Source organism: Dama dama, chromosome 1 (genome assembly GCF_033118175.1).
Source record: "Dama dama isolate Ldn47 chromosome 1, ASM3311817v1, whole genome shotgun sequence".
Classification (NCBI taxonomy): Eukaryota; Metazoa; Chordata; class Mammalia; order Artiodactyla; family Cervidae; genus Dama; species Dama dama.
The window spans coordinates 47988288-48005351 of NC_083681.1; the positions used below are offsets into that span (position 1 = coordinate 47988288).

Genomic DNA, 17064 nt, shown 5'->3' on the forward strand with positions numbered 1-17064 from the left:
CCCAAGTCGGTGATGCCATCCAACCATCTCATCCCCTGTTGTCCCCTTTTCCTCCCTTCAATCTTTCCCAGCATCGGGGTCTTTTCCAATGAGTCAGTTCTTCGCATCAGGTGGCCAAAGAACTGGAGTTTCAGCTTCAATGTCAGTCCTTCCAATGAATATTCAGGACTGATTTCCTTTAGGATGGACTGGTTGGATCTCCTTGCAGTCCAAGGGCCTCTCAAGAGTCTTCTCCAACACCACAGTTCAAAAGCATCAATTCTTTGGTGCTCAGCTTTCTTTATAGTCCAACTCTCACATCCATACATGACTACTGGAAAAACAGAGACAGACATTTGTTGGCAAAGTAATGGCATCACCGACCCGATGGACACGAGTTTGAGTAAACTCCGGGAGTTTGTGATGGACAGGGAGGACTGGCGTGCTGTGATTCATGGGGTCGCAAAGAGTCGGACATGACTGAGTGAATGAACTGAACTGAACTGAACTGAATGTCTCTTCTTTTTAATATGCTGTCTGTCTAGGTAGGTCATAGCTTTTCTTCCAAGGAGCAAGTGTCTTTTAATTTCATGGCTGCAATCACCATCTGCAGTAATTTTGGAGCCCAAAAAATAAAGTCTGACACTATTTCCACTCTTTCCCCATCTATTTGCCTTGAAGTGATGGGGCTGGATGCCATGATCTTAGTTTCCTGAATGTTGAGGTTTTTTTTAAGCCAAGTTTTTTGCTCTCGTCTTTCACTTTTATCAAGAGGCTTTTTAGTTCCTCTTCACTTTCTGCCATAAGGGTGGTGTCATCTGCATATCTGAGGTTATTGATATTTCTCCTGGCAATCTTGATTACAGTTTGTGCTTCATCCAGCCCAGCGTTTCTCATGATGTACTCTGCATATAAGTTAAATAATCAGGGTGACAATATATAGCCTTGACATACTCCTTTCCCTATTTGGAACCCTATTTAGAACTCCAGTTCTAACTGTTGCTTCTTGACCTGCATACAGATTTCTCAGGAGGCAGGTTTCTATCAGGACATATTTTTACACCAAGGTTAAACCCTAAACTACATATTGTATCCTTTGTTCATAGCTTTATATACAGGTCTAAGTTGGTTGTGTTTGTCAACAAGAATGCTAAAAAATGATTATTCCTTCACATCACTTTCATATTTAAATCATGCATAAAATAATTATCATGCTGGTAATATCTGTATATTCAAGTTGCAATTATAGAAGAAAAATTTTCTGGCTTTATTTGTCCTGTGATTTGGACTTCCATATCATTAAACTCTTAAATATACAAGATGATGTCTGACAAAAGGGGAACCTGCTTAGAGCAGGTGCTCTCACAAGAAGTAGTGAAGTTTGGATTCCTCACTCAGAAGTCATGTCTCCTTCGCACAGCGGGCTTGTTGTTTATGGTTTCCGGGCCATAACTTAGTAACTGCTTTCAGACACTCCAGGTTAGAATGTGTATGAACATGCTCCACAAGGAAAAGACCCAACATGAAATGATTTTTCTGGAATAACAAAGAACACAAGTACAATAGTATATAATATTTTGTATTTTTGATAAACTGAATTTTTCTTTAATTGTATAAACACAAAATAATTTTATGTAAACTAAAAACAAATATAAACTGTATGTGAGATATTGTGAAATACCTTTCATTACTACATTCTATTGGGGTTTCCTAGGTGGAGCTAGTGATAAAGAACCTGACTGCCCGTGCAGGAGACATAAGAGACACTGGTTCCATCCCTGGGTTGGAAAGATCCCCTGGAAGAGGGCATGACAACCCACTCAAGTATTCTTGCCTGGAAAATTCCACAGACAGAGGATCCTGGCAGGCTACAATCCATAGGGTCGCAAAGAGGTGGACACAACTGAAGTGACTTAGCATGTGCTGCAGTCTATTATGTACCTCTGAATGGAAGGATGCGTTTTTTTGAGGAGGGGAAACATTATGAAACTAATAATGTTTATTATTAGAGTCCAAAAGTGATGTGGATCCAACAGAGTTTTTCCTCAGGATGACTCTAAGCCACACAGCCTTGAGTAATGCTGTATTAATTCTCCTTAATTAAATCACCCTACTAGGTGATTTACTCTTGTTACTATTATCTTCACAACCACTTCTTTGGGAAGATACACCAACCATCACAACACAAAGGAAAAAAATCAAGATCAGAAGATTTAAGAAACTTGTTCAAGGCTACTTAGCCATGGAATTTTATTCAAACCAGGTCTGCCTGATTCAAAATCCCAAGCTCTTTACACCCAGCTGGTTTGTTTGTCTCTTTAAAAGGGTAAGGCAGAAACAATGCTAAATCAAAATGACTGTCCTTGTCCATTTCTAGATGATAACTAGGTTTGTCATTTTTGTAGAGCATTTTCGTATAACTCATCTCCATCTGAGTTTGCTGCTGCCCATCCAGTGGATTTTCAGAGACCTCTCTGCTCAGTCTCTACCTATGCCCAGGTTCTGAATGTGCGGGGCATATAAATCTGGGGACCAGGAGAGTCAGCGGAGGTGATTACAGATCTCTGCTAATTCCTCATTAACACCTCACAGCTGTGACTAGCAGGTTCTCAATCCCTGTAGGGGCTCAGGGTCCATGGCCCTCTGAGGGGCACAGAGAAGAAATTCATAAATCCTTCTCCTCCCCACCTGCTCTCTCCCAGGCTGACCATAGGAGCATCTTTGGAATCTCCTAGGTTCTGAGTGTGCTGACTGCTGAATGGACAAGCTGGAGCAGCAGGGACTGAAGAAGTGTTGGGTAGAGAAAAGAGGGAGGCTGGATGCCTGGTCCTAATCTTTAACCACTGTTTCACAACAAAGAGGTAAGAGAGTACTGTTCCATCAGTAGCATGAATTCATCAGCCAAGATCAGTCACATCCTAGAAAGAGTTTGGGGGCTCTTGAAAAGGTGTCTTTATCCCCTATCCAGATTTACTACATATTAAGCCCAATACTGAAAAGTCCCACTAAAGTGCCCATCCTGGAGGAGATGCTCCCAGAAGCCCCTTAGTTTTGATGGGAATGAGGTGTTCAGACTTTTTCTCAGAGAACAACTTTGGGATGCACAGGAGAGTACCCCACAGCAGAAGGCCAGTGTGGACGTCAAGTAACTAAGGGACCACCACTCCCTTTCTCCCGCGCACCATTCCTGAGCCAGAATAAAGTGAAAATGTGGAGGTGAGGGACAAGGAGTTGGATTAGAAGACAATGCTGTCATATTCCTCATTTTATTTAGAAATGGTCTTATATTCAACCTCCTTTGCTTGGGTCTGCTATTGGCAAAGGAAATTTTTTTTCCTTTGGTCTAATCAGATCTAATCTGAATCTTTCAGTCTTCTTTTAGCCATCCGCCCCGCCTTTTTTTTTCTAGATTTAAGACCATTCTACTTTCAAATAGCCTTAGTTCAGTCCCTGCTCACCTTATTTTTTTAAGATTTGATAAAGGACTTTTTGTCAGATTGTGAAATTAAGAACTAAGAATGCAGTAGAAAGGACCATGAGAAGAATGGATTCCAAGAGTTACAAGAGGGTTAAGGATTAAATACCAGTACTGCTTAACATATGCTGGGTATTTACTGTGTTTCAGCTACTACTGTACCTTATGTTATTTCTTTATATATGCTAATTTTTATCCCTGATTTAGAAACAAAGAAACTGAATCATAGAGAAGTTGAGTATTTTGTTTAAAGTCACAGAGCTTTCGTGTGGCAGTACAAGGATTGGAGACTGGGTAATCTGGCCTCAGGGTAATTAATCACTGTGCTCAAGTGGGAATAAAGAGAAGCAAGGAAAATGTGTTTTCCTCTCACTCTTAACTCCTCACAAATCAGGAAGGGGATTACAAACTGTTTAAAGGAAGTTTCAAAGTGATTAATCAATTCACTCCCAAATCATATAAGAAACCTGTTGTTTGAGTTCATTTCTTGAACTCTTTTGCACTCTGCCTTCTTTTTTTCTTAATGCTTCCTGCTACATTTTATGTTTTTTGATGTTCTACCCTTTGCTGGAGGGAATACCCTGTTATAACTTGGAGATGAGGAGCAGGACTTGGCAGGCAAAGCAGAGCAGTCAGACGGAGGATAAGAAGGGTAAAGCTGTGCCCACAGAGAACCCGACACAGTGCAGAGGATGAGGCTAGAGGGAGTCCCCGGCTTCCTCCTCTTCCCCTTCACTTAGCCCATTAAAGGACATTAAAAGGGTAGAAGTGTGGGCTGCAGACGTGGAGGGAATGGCGTCTTTGGGATTTTTTCCAAGAGGAAGTGGGCTAGTAGGGCCCACAGATCCTAAGTATAGGACTTTCTTGTAGGGCCCCCATCTGGGAATGGATTGTGCTTGCTCTGTGGTTTTGTGAGAGATGTTCTCAGGCCCTGAGGGAGTTGACATCCTCCTTCCCTTGTCAAGGCTGAGAATGCCCTGTGGGTCCTGGCAGAAGTTTTCCAGGATCTAAAGGAGCCTGCAGGGACCCCACCATATCAGTTCAGTTCAATTCAGCTTGGAGTTTCAGCTACAACATCAGTCCTTCCAATGAACATTCAGGACTGATTTCCTTTAGGATGGACTGGTTGGATCTCCTTGCAGTCCAAGGGACTCTCAAGACTTCTCCAACATCACAGTTCAAAAGCATCAATTCTTCGGTGCTCAGCTTTCTTTATAGTCTAACTCTCGCATCCATACATGACTATCGGAAAAAACAGCTTTGACTAGACAGACCTTTGTTGGCAAAGTAATGTCTCTGCTTTTAATATGCTGTCTAGGTTGGTCATGGCTTTTCTTCCAGGGAGCAAGTGTCTTTTAATTTCATGGCTGCAGTCACCATCTGCACGGATTTTGGAGCCCCTCAAAATAAAGTATGTCACTGTTTCCATTGTTTCCCCATCTATTTGCCATGACGTAATGGGCCTGCTCCATGGTGAGAAGTGAAACAAGTCCCCGTGACTTGGCAAAGCCTCATCTTTCAGGAGAAATCTCTGGTTTATACACAGCCAAGACTTCCATGTGGGAAAGCCTAGCCTGGTTTCTCACCTGCCTCTAATCTGCAGGAGTCAGTGTGGGGATGTGAGAGAATGTCCAAGAGGCATATTGCAGAGAAAGTTAGAGCAAACACAAATGGTGTGGAGCTTGACAGCTTCGCCCAGGGTCAAACTTTGTTCTCTGCTAACCTGACTGAAACTCCTTAGTCACAGGAGCAGGTTAAGATACCAGTCACTATGTCTCATAAAATTCAAGGGTAAAACTTGGCCTCAGTCAGAACACGCAAAACCCAAGCTTGGCTCCTTCTTCCAGATTGTTCTTTACCCACTTAAACCCCAGTAAGTAAAATCCTCCTCCCTCCACTATTTTAATGTGACTACTAGTTGCCTTGTGGCATCTGATCCCGGTCCCTTCCACTGCAGCCCAAACTTGATGCTCTGCCGTGTCCTCAGTCAGATCAGAATTCCTCCAACTGAGTTTCTGTAGAACCAGAGGATGTTCCCCTGGACAAGGGACAGAAGAAAGAAGAACCACAAAGCAGAATCAGGGCATGGATATCTGCCCTGGTCAAAGAAGAAATTAAGTTCCATGAGCCAGGTATACACAGTTATGGTACATCAGAGTTGGGAGTGGGCGGAGGCATGCCAAAGACCTTGGGCAGCTGGGAAAAAGTACTAGACAGACTGGGAGGAGTGTGATGTTGGGAGAGTGGGTCTGAGCTAATTAAGTGTCCTCTGGAAAAGGATCTAGGAAGATGAGTTTTATCTAAGCATTTGTCACAGAATGGAGCAGAAAATGGCCATTCCATATTTCCTTCCTTCTGATTAATATCTCCCTCAGGGTGGAAGGAACATGATGCTTAATCCCTTTAACATCAGTTAATATTAAAGGGATTAGGGTTAGATGGCTTCCCTAGTGGCTCAGACAATAAAGTGTCTGTCTGCAATGCTGGAGACCTGGGTTCGATCCCTGGGTCGGGAAGATCCCCTGGAAAAGGAAATGGCAACCCACTCCAGTACTCTTGCCTGGAAAATCCCATGGACAGAGGAGCCTGGTCGGCTACAGTCCATGGGGTTGCAAAGAGTCAGACACGACTGAGCGACTTTACTTACTTACTTGCTTACTTAGGGTTAGATAACAGAAATGACTTTTTTCTGGGACAGGTGATCAGGAAAAGCATATTCCAACATCTCCCTGAGCCTGGGCTGATGAGGAGACATTTGATCCAGAGAAGACTGTTGGAAGAGCATCATCTTTAGTCAGATGCGTTTTGATTCAAATTCCAGTTCTTTTATGTACCAGATGTATGACTTGGAATAAGTTTTTTAGCTTCTCGGAAACCAATTCCTTGATCCGTCACACAGAGGGGAACATTGAAAAACTCACAATTAGGGAATTTGTAGGTCAGTGTATGCCAAAGCCCTAGAACAGTGCCTGACACAAAGATAGCTCTCAGCAAATGCTGTAGCATCCTCAGTCCCCATCCTCACCTCCACCTGTCTAAAATCTCTGTAGACCTGGTGATTACCTCGGAAAGATCTCTTTTGTTTCCTGCAGTGACAGAGCGAAGTGGAACCAGGAGATGGGGCTGGATCCCACACTGCCTGCTCTCAACCAGACCCGGCTCAGCTCGGGGCCTGGGACCTTTGTCCTGCTGGGGGTGCCCGGAATGGAGGCCTTGCATGCCTGGCTTTCTGTGCCTGTGTGCCTGCTGTACATGGCAGCTCTGGTGGGGAACGCCCTTCTTCTGGGGCTGGTGGCAGCTGACCAGGCACTTCGGAGACCCATGTACCAGCTACTGGGGCTTCTGGCAGCAGCTGACTTGGTTCTGGCTACATCCACAGTGCCCAAAGCTCTGGCTGTGCTGTGGGGCCTGTCAGGCGAGATCTCCTTCCAGGCCTGCCTAGCCCAGCTCTTTGTTGCCCACGTGGCCTTCATTGCTGAGTCCTCCGTGCTGCTGGCCATGGCCGTGGACCGCTACGTGGCCATATGCCAGCCTCTGCGCTATGCGGCGCTGCTGACTCAGCGCGTGGTGGGCATCGTGGCGGTAGCTGCTGTGACCCGTGGGGCCTGTGTCATGGCACCCCCGGTGGCCCTGCTCTGGAGACTGCCTTACTGCGGGCAGCGGGCCCTGCCCCACACCTACTGTGAGCACATGGGCGTGGCTCGGCTGGCCTGTGGCGACACGCGCCCCAACGTCTGGTACGGACTGGCCACCACGCTGCTCACTCCAGTCCTGGACCTAGGGCTCGTAGGTGCTTCCTACGCCCTCATCCTCCGCGCGGTCTGTCACCTGCCCTCCCATGGCGCCCGGCGCAAGGCCCTGGGCACCTGCGGGGCCCACGCCAGTGTCATCACCCTCTTCTACACACCCGCCCTCTTCTCCTTCCTGGCTCACCGCTTCGGCCGCCACACGGTGCCCAGCCACGTCCATATCCTCCTGGCTAACCTCTACGTGGTGGTGCCCCCTGCCCTCAATCCCGTGGTCTACGGAGTGCGGACCCAGCAGATCGCGCAGAGGCTCAGGAGCTTGTTTCGGCTCTGCTGGGCAGGACCGGTGAGGGATGTGGGCCCTGAGAGGGCCTCCCCCAGGAACAAATGAGCACCCTGTTTTCTGCAGCATTTTCCCTCAGTTGGTCAAACTGGCCTGCAGAGCCCATCAGGGCCGAGCTCTAAGCAAGGCGTCTCCATCATCGGCCACTACGGGGCGCTATGCCCACCCCAGCCCTCTTCCCATAAAGGGAGAGCGGATGGTACTGAGGGCAATTGAACGGACCTCTCCCGGCCTGAGGCTTCCGCGCCAAGACTGTTCCTCCTCTTTCTAACCCTGTGTGGTCTCCATAGATGCATGGCGCACATTGGGCCTGGATTGTGGCAGACAGGGAGGCCCAGGACTCAGGCTGGTCATCAGGTCTTGTCTTTTTCTATCACTCTGTCCATCCAGAACCAGATGAGTGAAAGGTGGCTCTGAATGGGGCCTGTGTACAAGGTGTGACGCTGAGCAGGAACTCTGTGTTGGCTGAAGGGATGAAGTTGGGGGAAGCTGGGGAAATGTCACAACAGGAATAAAATAGACCTCAACTCAAAACTGACACAGTTTCTGACCTGGGTGATTCATATCTAAATCTTGAGAGACATTGTCTCTGGGGGCAGAAGGGAACGGACAATATTGTGGCTGTCTCCCTAAGGTGTTTCTTCACTTTACTCAGAGGCTTCTTCTGCTTTTCTATCTAGTACCACACATCAGCTTTAATTGACTAAATATAGGGAGATGACCCAGTGGCACAAGTTGTCCTATTTCACATGTGATTTCTTCTTCCACTTTTCCTTCCTCCCCAAAGCTCTATTAACTTAGACACTGATTCTGGATAGGTTTCCCACTCCGTGTAACTTAGAGCTTTCAACTCATTTCTCTTTTATCTTCCTAACCTCTATGGTCCCTCTGGACCCCATGGTTATAGCAAGGCCCAGCCAGGGGAGTTGATGGAAGATGGATCCCTGGCCTTGATCAGAGAACCAGAGGATGATAATCTGTAAGTGAGATTGAGGGTATGATCCCTCATTGAAGATTTCCCAGCAGAATCCTGGGCATATCTTTCTGGAGTTATACATTCGCCTAAGCTCTTAGATCCTTTCCTTAAAAGGGGAAGTGGTTTCTCCATAAGCTAAAACAGTCTTCCCAGACATGCAGCTTGGCCCTCATCCAAGAGTGCATGGCTAAGTAAATGAAGTCAATAGGAAGACCATAATCTCCTCTGAAAAGAACCCATCTCAAGGCCCCCACAGGATGTCTCAGGTTTGCCTTAATCTGTTTGGGCAGGAGGGCCCAGCAGGACTGGGCAGATCTCAGCTTGGAATGGATGAGAAAGACCATGTTTTTAGTGAGAAAACCTATCTACGGAGGCACCTGTCTGGCTGTCACAGCCCTATTCTTCCACACCCTACCCCCAGATCCTCCCCACACCCTCACTTACTCTCAGTGCCTTCAGATGCCCAAACCTGGACCCCTCCTTCTGGAGGGGTTTACTGTTTCCTCGGACCAGAGATAGAGTCTGGGGAAGTTCGAAGGTCTTACTCCACTCCTACACCTAGTGCAAGATGCAGCCTATCCCAGCCCTCCTGACCATGATGCTGTAGCTGCCCCAGGTGTCCCCAGGACAGCCTCAGGTATAGGTGGAGGGGAGAACGTCATGAGCAAGTAGAGACAGGGCTGTGTTTTGGGATCGCTTTCTTCATTGCTCTGAACCTTTTCAAGAAGCTTTGTGGGAGAAAGTGAAGGCAGAGAGAACTAGGGACAGGTGGAAGGGGTATGAGATACCCTGCCTCCTCTGACTGTCCCTTGGTTTGGGTGGGCACAGGGTGAGAGAGGGAAACAAGAGGGAGGGGACGGAGAGAAGGATTCTGCTGTGTACCCCTGCCATTTTCTGAGGCCCTGTCTTGCAGAGGTCTGCCACCCCTTCCCTGAGCTCAGGATGCTGGACATAAAGGAGGCTCCCTGGGCTATTGTAGGCTATGTAACCTCTGCTTCATTATCTGAAAAAGCCAAGCTCCTGGGCTAGGGTTATAAGCTGAAGACATAGCCAGATTAACTACCAGGACCATAGAAGCTTTGGGTGTGACTATTCAGAGAGCAGTGGCCACACATGTTAATTTTTAAAGATTCTGTAAGGAAGCTCCAGCTGGCACCACAGGCCTAACCAACAATTTGGGAAGGAGTCTTCCATTCAGTGCTGGTCCATCTAGCTTCAAAGTGAGACTGGAGAGATGAACATAGGGAATTATAATAACTAACATAAATGACTTCAGAGACTTTTTTAAAATTGGAGTATACCTGCTTTACATTGCTGTTAGCTTCTGCTGTCCAACAAAGTGAATCAGCTATATGCATACATGTATACTCTCCATCTGAGATGGCCCCCCTCCCCACCCCACCCTTCTAGATCATCACAGAGCACAGAGCTGAGCTCTTTGGGCTATGTAGCAGGTTCCCACTAGCTATTTATTTTACAGAAGGTAGTGTATTTTCTCGATCCCAATCTCTTAATTTGTCCCACCCTCCCCTTCCCCCATTGTCTCCACATGTCTATGTCTCTATTCCTGCCCTGGAAATAGGTTCATCTGTACCATTCTTCTAAATTCCATATATGTATGTGTCGATATATGATATTTGTTTTCCTTTTTCTGACTTACTTCATTCTGTATGACAGTCTCTAGGTTCATCCATGTCTCTGCAAATGGCACAACATTGTTCCTTTTTATGGCTAAGTAGTATTGATTGTATATATGTACCACACCTTCTTTATCCATTCATCTATCAATCGACATTTAGGTTGTTCCCATGTCCTGGCTATTGCAAACAGTGCTGCAGTGAACATTGGAGTAAATGTGTCTTTTGGCGTTATGGTTTTCTCAGGGTATATGTTCAGTAGAGAAACTGCTGGGTCATATGGCAGTTCAACAAACATAGTCTTACATACATTTATAATTCTGAAAATAAAAGTAATCATCCTCATTTACACACAAGGACTGGAGCATAGAGAAACTAAGTGATTCACACAGTGTCATGGAGCCAGATGTGGAACCCAGTTGAACTGGCTCTGGAGTCAGTGGGTTTGGACTCTTAGTGACAATGTAAGTAAGATCATAGGCAAGGGAGAGAAGACCTCTAGATACGCATCTCTCATCACTAGAAACTTCTCCTCTCTCCCTTTTCTGCTGAGGCAAGAGAGCTGCCTCCCACACTCACCATGTCTGCTACATCACACACCTCCCTTAACAGAGGTTGGAGCTCTGCTCCTCAGGAGTAAAAGTACAGGGCCTAGACCTGGGGGCACCTGTAGGCTGGTCACCTACTAATCATGTGGTTTAGTAAAGCTGCTCTTTAGATTCTCAGCACCTCAGTTCATTCAGCTATATAACGTCAATTACAAGTCATACCTTGTCACCTTCTTGTGAATGCTAAGTGTTGCACAGACTCTGGGGCCCCATGGTGCTGTTAATATTCACTTTCCTGCTTTGACAATATAGAACTCCTGCCATCTTCAAGACAAAGTGAAGTTGTGGAAGTGTACTAAAACTCTATAATGGGGTTGCTGGAGCCCTTACACTTGATAACTTTCAGTGAATGGTGTTGGATTCATGATCTTTGAAGAAGAAGATTTAGATTTAGCTTCAGGACCAGGGACCAGACTTGGTCACTCAAGAGCTTTTGTGTAGCAGAGTTTTATTAAAGTATGAAAAGAGACAGAGAAAGCTTCTGACATAGACATAAAAAGGGGGCCAGAGAGTGCCCCCCTTGCTAGTCTTAGTAAGGGAGCTATATACTTTTTAAAATTGGTTTTTACAGTAAATCAAAAGACTGTCTTAAGTTTGCAAAGGTTTTACCAGACCCACTCCCACAATATACATTTTAAGATAATGGGATTAGAACTAACAATAGAAAGACCTTACCAGACCCCCTCACACAACATACACTTTAAGATGACAGGATTATTCAGAAGGTTCTTAAGAAGAAGAAAAATGTCCTCGAGCAGGATACATTGTTGTCATATAATCATTGGTACAGAGTTTAAGGGAAAACATATCCTTGAGCAAGGTGAGTTGTTTTGTTGTGCAATCACCAGCTCTGGACTTACCTATCCCTTTCTCCTCCTTGAGAACTCCAGACCCCTATCTCCTCCCTGAGAGCCCCAGACCCCTTTCTCCGCCTTGGGGACCCCAGATTTCTTATCAACCTGTCTAGGAATTGACTCTCTCATACTGGTCCCCTAAAACTTTTCTTTAGACCAGTTTTCCACTCAACTACAGAGCATCAGGAAAAAGTCTGCTTCCATTATGTGAAGATCCAGCCAGTACATGAAGTAGGGTGTGGGTTGCCCTACCAATAAAATCTGGAAGGGAACTGCACTTTAATTCCAAGAAATCAAGGTAAGGACCTCTCAAACCCATGACAGAAGGATGCCTAGATAGTCAAGAGCAACTTCCTATGCAGAGAAAGGTCTCAGGCACTTCAGAGCAGGGTCAGCCTTCTCTCCCACTTTTTTATGTTTAATGCACTAGTGGCCATGTTTTACAATGGCTGAGTAGTATACCAGTCTGTGTGGATGAGGATGGCTTATGCCATGGTGTGGTTTAGCTGCCGAACTACCTCATTCATCTGCAGCAGCTGGAGCAGCTACAAAGTACAGCCCAGAATCTATAGGCATGTATGAGCAGGAGCTGTCCAAGGTGAGTGCTGGAGCTTTGAGCTGGGGCTGCCAAACTGTAAGTTATACAAGCACAGCCTCTCCTGCATGGATCTTCTGCATCCAGCATGGGTATGAGCCTGGATGATAGAGGAAGAGCTGAGGATGGATCCTGAGTACTGTTTTGGGATCCTCACTGGTCATATTTTATAGAAAGGCTTATGCAAAAAGTACTTTCTATGTTAATGAATAAATTAATGGCTAGAATCCACTGGGAAATGGAAAGAGCTTATAGAACAAGAAGAGACTTGGAAATGGAAGGACCGGTACAAAGCAGGGGCTTTCCTGATGGCTCAGAAGGTAAAGAATCTGCCTGTAATGCAGGAGACATGGGAGACAAGAAAGTTTGAGCTGAAAAGTTAAAATAGGGGCAATATGTCAAGAGACTTGTGAGCCAGGCCAGTGAGCTTGGAATTGATGCTGTGAGGATGGGTGAATAAAAATATTGCATCAGCAGTGTGATATTGGCAGTCGCTTTCTGTAATGGTTACTTGTGGACCTTCTGGGAAAGGCTGCTGGAATAGGATCAGATTGCAAGCTACAAGTCAGTGCATTCCTGAGAGTGGGGCTATAACCAGATAAAAGAAGAGACAATGTGGGTGGTGCAGGAGCAAGAGCTTTTTTTTTTTTTCTTTTTTTTCAGTGAAAAGAACATGAGTGTCCTCAGCTATGAGATGGGGATAGCACCTTGGGCTCACCTCAAGGGCTCTTATTGGAAGCAAATTAGGTGGCAGATATAAGGGTATTTTGTAGACTGTGTGGCACCAGGAGGATGAGCCACAGTGTTCATCCCCCCATGTCCAGGTCAGTGAGCATGCATTTGCCACTGAAGATCAGAGTAACCAGGTCTTGGAGATGAACCACATCCTAGAACCCAGGAATCCTGTTGCCCTTGCTGCTTGCTGTGAGACTCCAGCTTTCATTCTGCTGTGCCTGGAGCTGGAGGGAGCTCAGGAGTTGGTGATCCAGCTTAAAGTCAGGGGAGAAGTGGGTGGGACTAGGGATCTCCTCTCTCATCTGGAGAGCCAAGTATGTGGATGGATGAATAAATGTTTGTTGCCTCTACAGCCTTCCATTTTATCTAATCTCAAGAATCTGCCAATTTCCAAAATCTCTTCTTTCTGGGGAAGAAAACCCTGAGCTGAGAAAGAAGGGAAACTGAGTTCATTTCTGAGTTAACACTCTGTGACCCACATCCTTGGCTTTGCATTTCTACAGGTAGCTAATGTCAACTTCACACTCAGGCTTCCGGCTGACTCTGACCAGTGAACCGTTCATGCTGTCCACCAAGACATGGATGTCCTTGAGAGCCAGCTAAGGGAGTGTGAGAGTGAGAAGGAACAAGAAAAGACCTCCAGACACCTTGGTTCACCCCTGCACCCTAGCGAGGCCTCAGACTGAATTTCCCAAGGTCTCCTGACCCCAAGAGCAGAGTTGGGGATGCCAGGTTCACTATGGTGTACTGAGGGGGCTGAAAGGTGGGCAGTAAAGATCCTGACGGATAATAAAGCTTTCATTTCCTTGTTTGGTATGTCTCAAAAGGATGCAGACTGAGACAGATGCACTCTTGAACGTAAGCATACCCATACACAGACATATAAACACACCCATAATTAAGAGTTGGACACAACTGAGTGACTAAGCACAGTACAGCAATCAGACATACACACTTAACTTTATTCTTGCAAATCTTTTCTCTTATACACATGTAAATGCATTCAAGTATATGGACACTCACTCAAATGCACACGTAGTTTTGATACTTTCATAGTCTGATTCCAGTGTGCTATATACTTCACTCCTAGTTCATACCTTACCTGAACTCTTCTCTAGGTTCCTGTGCCCACAGAGGCCTCCAGAAAGTCAGCAAACCCCTTGTGGTAGTGGTTTAGTCACTAGGTCGTGTCTGACTCTTGTGACCCCATGGACCTTAACCTGCCAGGTTCCTCTGCCCATGGGATTCTCCAGGCAAGAATACTGGAGTGGGCTGCCATTTCCTGCTCCAGGGGATCTTCCTGACCCAGGAATTGAACCCGGGTCTCCTGCATTGCAGGCATATTCTTTACCAACTGAACTATGAGAGAAGTCTGTCAAACCCCTTGTGGTACAGCTTAATTGGAGCGATTTCTTGTACAAGACAAGTGCCTGGGGCCGAGACTCAACACCCAGCCCAAACTCTTCCTTCTACTGGGTGGCCACTCTGGGTGCAGATGCCAGGTGAGTCCAGGATAATTTCTCTTCTGCAATCAGGTTTATTCCAAAGGAGTCCTACTATACCCTAACAGGTTTCTTTGTAGCCCCAGTTCAGCTTCCTCTTTCTATTTTAAGTATGCCCCTGGATAGTCTTGGCCAAGACCTGACAGGTCACCTCCTAAAGCTCCTTTCATGGGTTATGGATGGTGCAGACTGCCCCAAGCTTCCTTCATAAACCCACTGTGTGGAATTTCTAATCCCATCATAGTCCAAAGCAGTTGTATCCCCAGCCTGGTCTTATCTCAAGAACAAACTTTTCTATACCCAGGGCTCTTTAAACTTTCCTTACAGTGCTTTTACTATAATTAAATGAGATAATGCATGTATAGTGCCCACTGGGCATCATTGCAGTTGATTTTAATATTATTACATTTCTTTTTTTTTTTTTTTTACAGATATATGTTGTCATAATATATTGTAAGTAAAAGAAGAGAGATTATAAGTCAATTCTGGTTGACTCCTAAAGCCCCGACTGTTAGGACACTCACTTGGTCTTTTTATTTTTAGTATTTTATTTATTTATTTAGTTGCATTGAGTCTTATTTGGGATCTTTCATTGTGGCGCTTGTGCTCAGAAGTTGTGGTGCACAGGCTTAGCTGCCTTGGGGTAGGTGGAATCATAGTTCCCTGACCAGGGATCAAACCCATGTTCCCTGCATTAAAAGGCAGATTCTTAACCACTCGACCACCAGGTAAGTCCCCAGCTTCTCTATCTCTCTCTCTTTTTTTAAAAACCTTTTTTAACCCTGATGATCTTGGTGTGAGGCTTGGCCTAGGTGCTTTGACTACTATTGGCTATACAAATCCTACGAAGATCTGATGCTGCTGCAGAACTATGAGGAGAGGAAGATGGGCTCCGGCGATGGCACCGGCAATACTTTGTACAAGAACTTCACGTACTTTAACTCCTATGGCACAGCCGACATGGCCAAGGTGGGCCTTTCTTCTAACATCCTGGAGCTACCGTGTCTGCTGTCCGGTGCCACCTACAACAGCCGCTTCTCCTACGCGGGTGTGCCCTGGAAGGATTTATATTTTGCTAGTGATGATAAGGAGCTGTGGGTGCCCTATGCCACCGAGGTGGCCGCAGGTTACCTGGTGTGAGTCATTTCAATGCCAGCACTCTACAGGTAGAGAAAACCTGGCATGCCAGCCAGTACAAGCCAGCCACGTCAGGGACCTTCGTGGCCTGCAGGGTGCGAAATGCCTTACGCCCACTGAGCACCGGCCAGGAGGAGATTTTTTATGCTTTTGGTACCACCACGGAGCGGGAGTGCCGTCTCAGCATCATGCTGGATAAAATGCTGGAAACACCTTAAGGCATTAATTACTAACCTTCTGGTCACAGGTTCTATGTCTACAATGATGGTTTCCTGATTATTTATGACCTCGGCTTCCTGGAACTGCAGCATAGGTTACCAAGACCACCAACCCAAAGGCCCTTTGGGGCTTGGGCCCCTCCCAAAGCTGTCAAACTGACAAAACCCTCCAGTCCCTGAGACCTCAGGGCAGAGGATCTGTAGAAGTGTGGCCTTCTCCTCACCCTCCAGGTGGACCATTCCTCAAAATGGTCATCAGCTCTAATGATTGGGATATATTGATTATATCTAGTTAGTTCTTGACAATAAATATCTCAATCAGCACATTAAAGTTCTCTTTAATAGTGATCTGGGGCGATCTGATTGAAGTTTCATTGGGAAATGAAATATTAGTTGGGCAATGTTACCCCTCTTTACCAGAAACCTAGTGTAGGAGCTGGATTCATAGCTTTTAAAATAAATTTTCATAGTTTTGAAAACTGTGATTCCAACTCTTTCAGTTGTAGGAGTCTGTTGAGCTAGGTTTAGAATTCTTTATGTCTGAGGCTGAGATCCTCTGGTTCCAGTGCTGAAGATACAAGGGAGTTGATCATTAAAGTGAGATGTGGAAGTTTCTTATCTTACCCCCAACCTCCTATGGTGTACCTGGGGAGAAAAAAAGCAGTATCTTTGTGTGAAAATTAATGTTTCACTGCCCTGATCAATTTCACTTTGAATGCAGTTGAGCGAGGGCCTTAGACCTGAATCCTGCTCTAGGAATTAAGCAATGGAAGGCTGAGACATGAAGAACTCTTGACATGGATTGGGCTAAAGGTCCAGACCTCCTTTATCAGGAATCATTTGATATGATAGCAGAAAGTCTGCTGGCTGACTGTCATTAGTTTCTTTGCTCAGGCCAAGACTGTCTGCTTGTACTTATCTGATGTATATTATCTGATGATGATATGATGTACCTCCTGTCCATGCAGGTACATGGAATGTTCAAGATTTTAGACCCTGAAGTCTTCTCAATCAACAGAGGATACCAGAATACTTCACACACAGTCTCATGCTTACACTTTCACATATACATACATTTACAAATATTGTATCCAAATTAGACATGCATTCCCACTCTTCATATACAATATTTCCATCCATACCCAAATATCAATAAACATAAAAATGTTTTAATATGTCCTTTAACAGAAAATTCATCTGCTAGCCAAATAAAAAATAAAAGATGTTGGCTTTTAGATGCCTAATCCTGCCCTGTTAGG

General features: G+C 45.5%; 1 protein-coding gene across 1 annotated transcript; it reads left to right on the forward strand.

Moving 5' to 3' along the window:
• The first annotated feature begins 6571 nt into the window (after window positions 1-6571).
• Window positions 6572-7591, forward strand: LOC133054286 (olfactory receptor 52D1-like). The gene has a single exon (XM_061139193.1). The coding sequence runs from the start codon at window positions 6572-6574 to the stop codon at window positions 7589-7591; it is 1020 nt and encodes a 339-aa protein (XP_060995176.1).
• Window positions 7592-17064: the final 9473 nt, after the last annotated feature.

What these genes read in the sequence shown, in the direction of transcription:
- LOC133054286 (XM_061139193.1), top strand. Translation starts at nt 6,572, where the DNA reads ATGGGGCTGGATCCCACACTGCCTGCTCTCAACCAGACCCGGCTCAGC.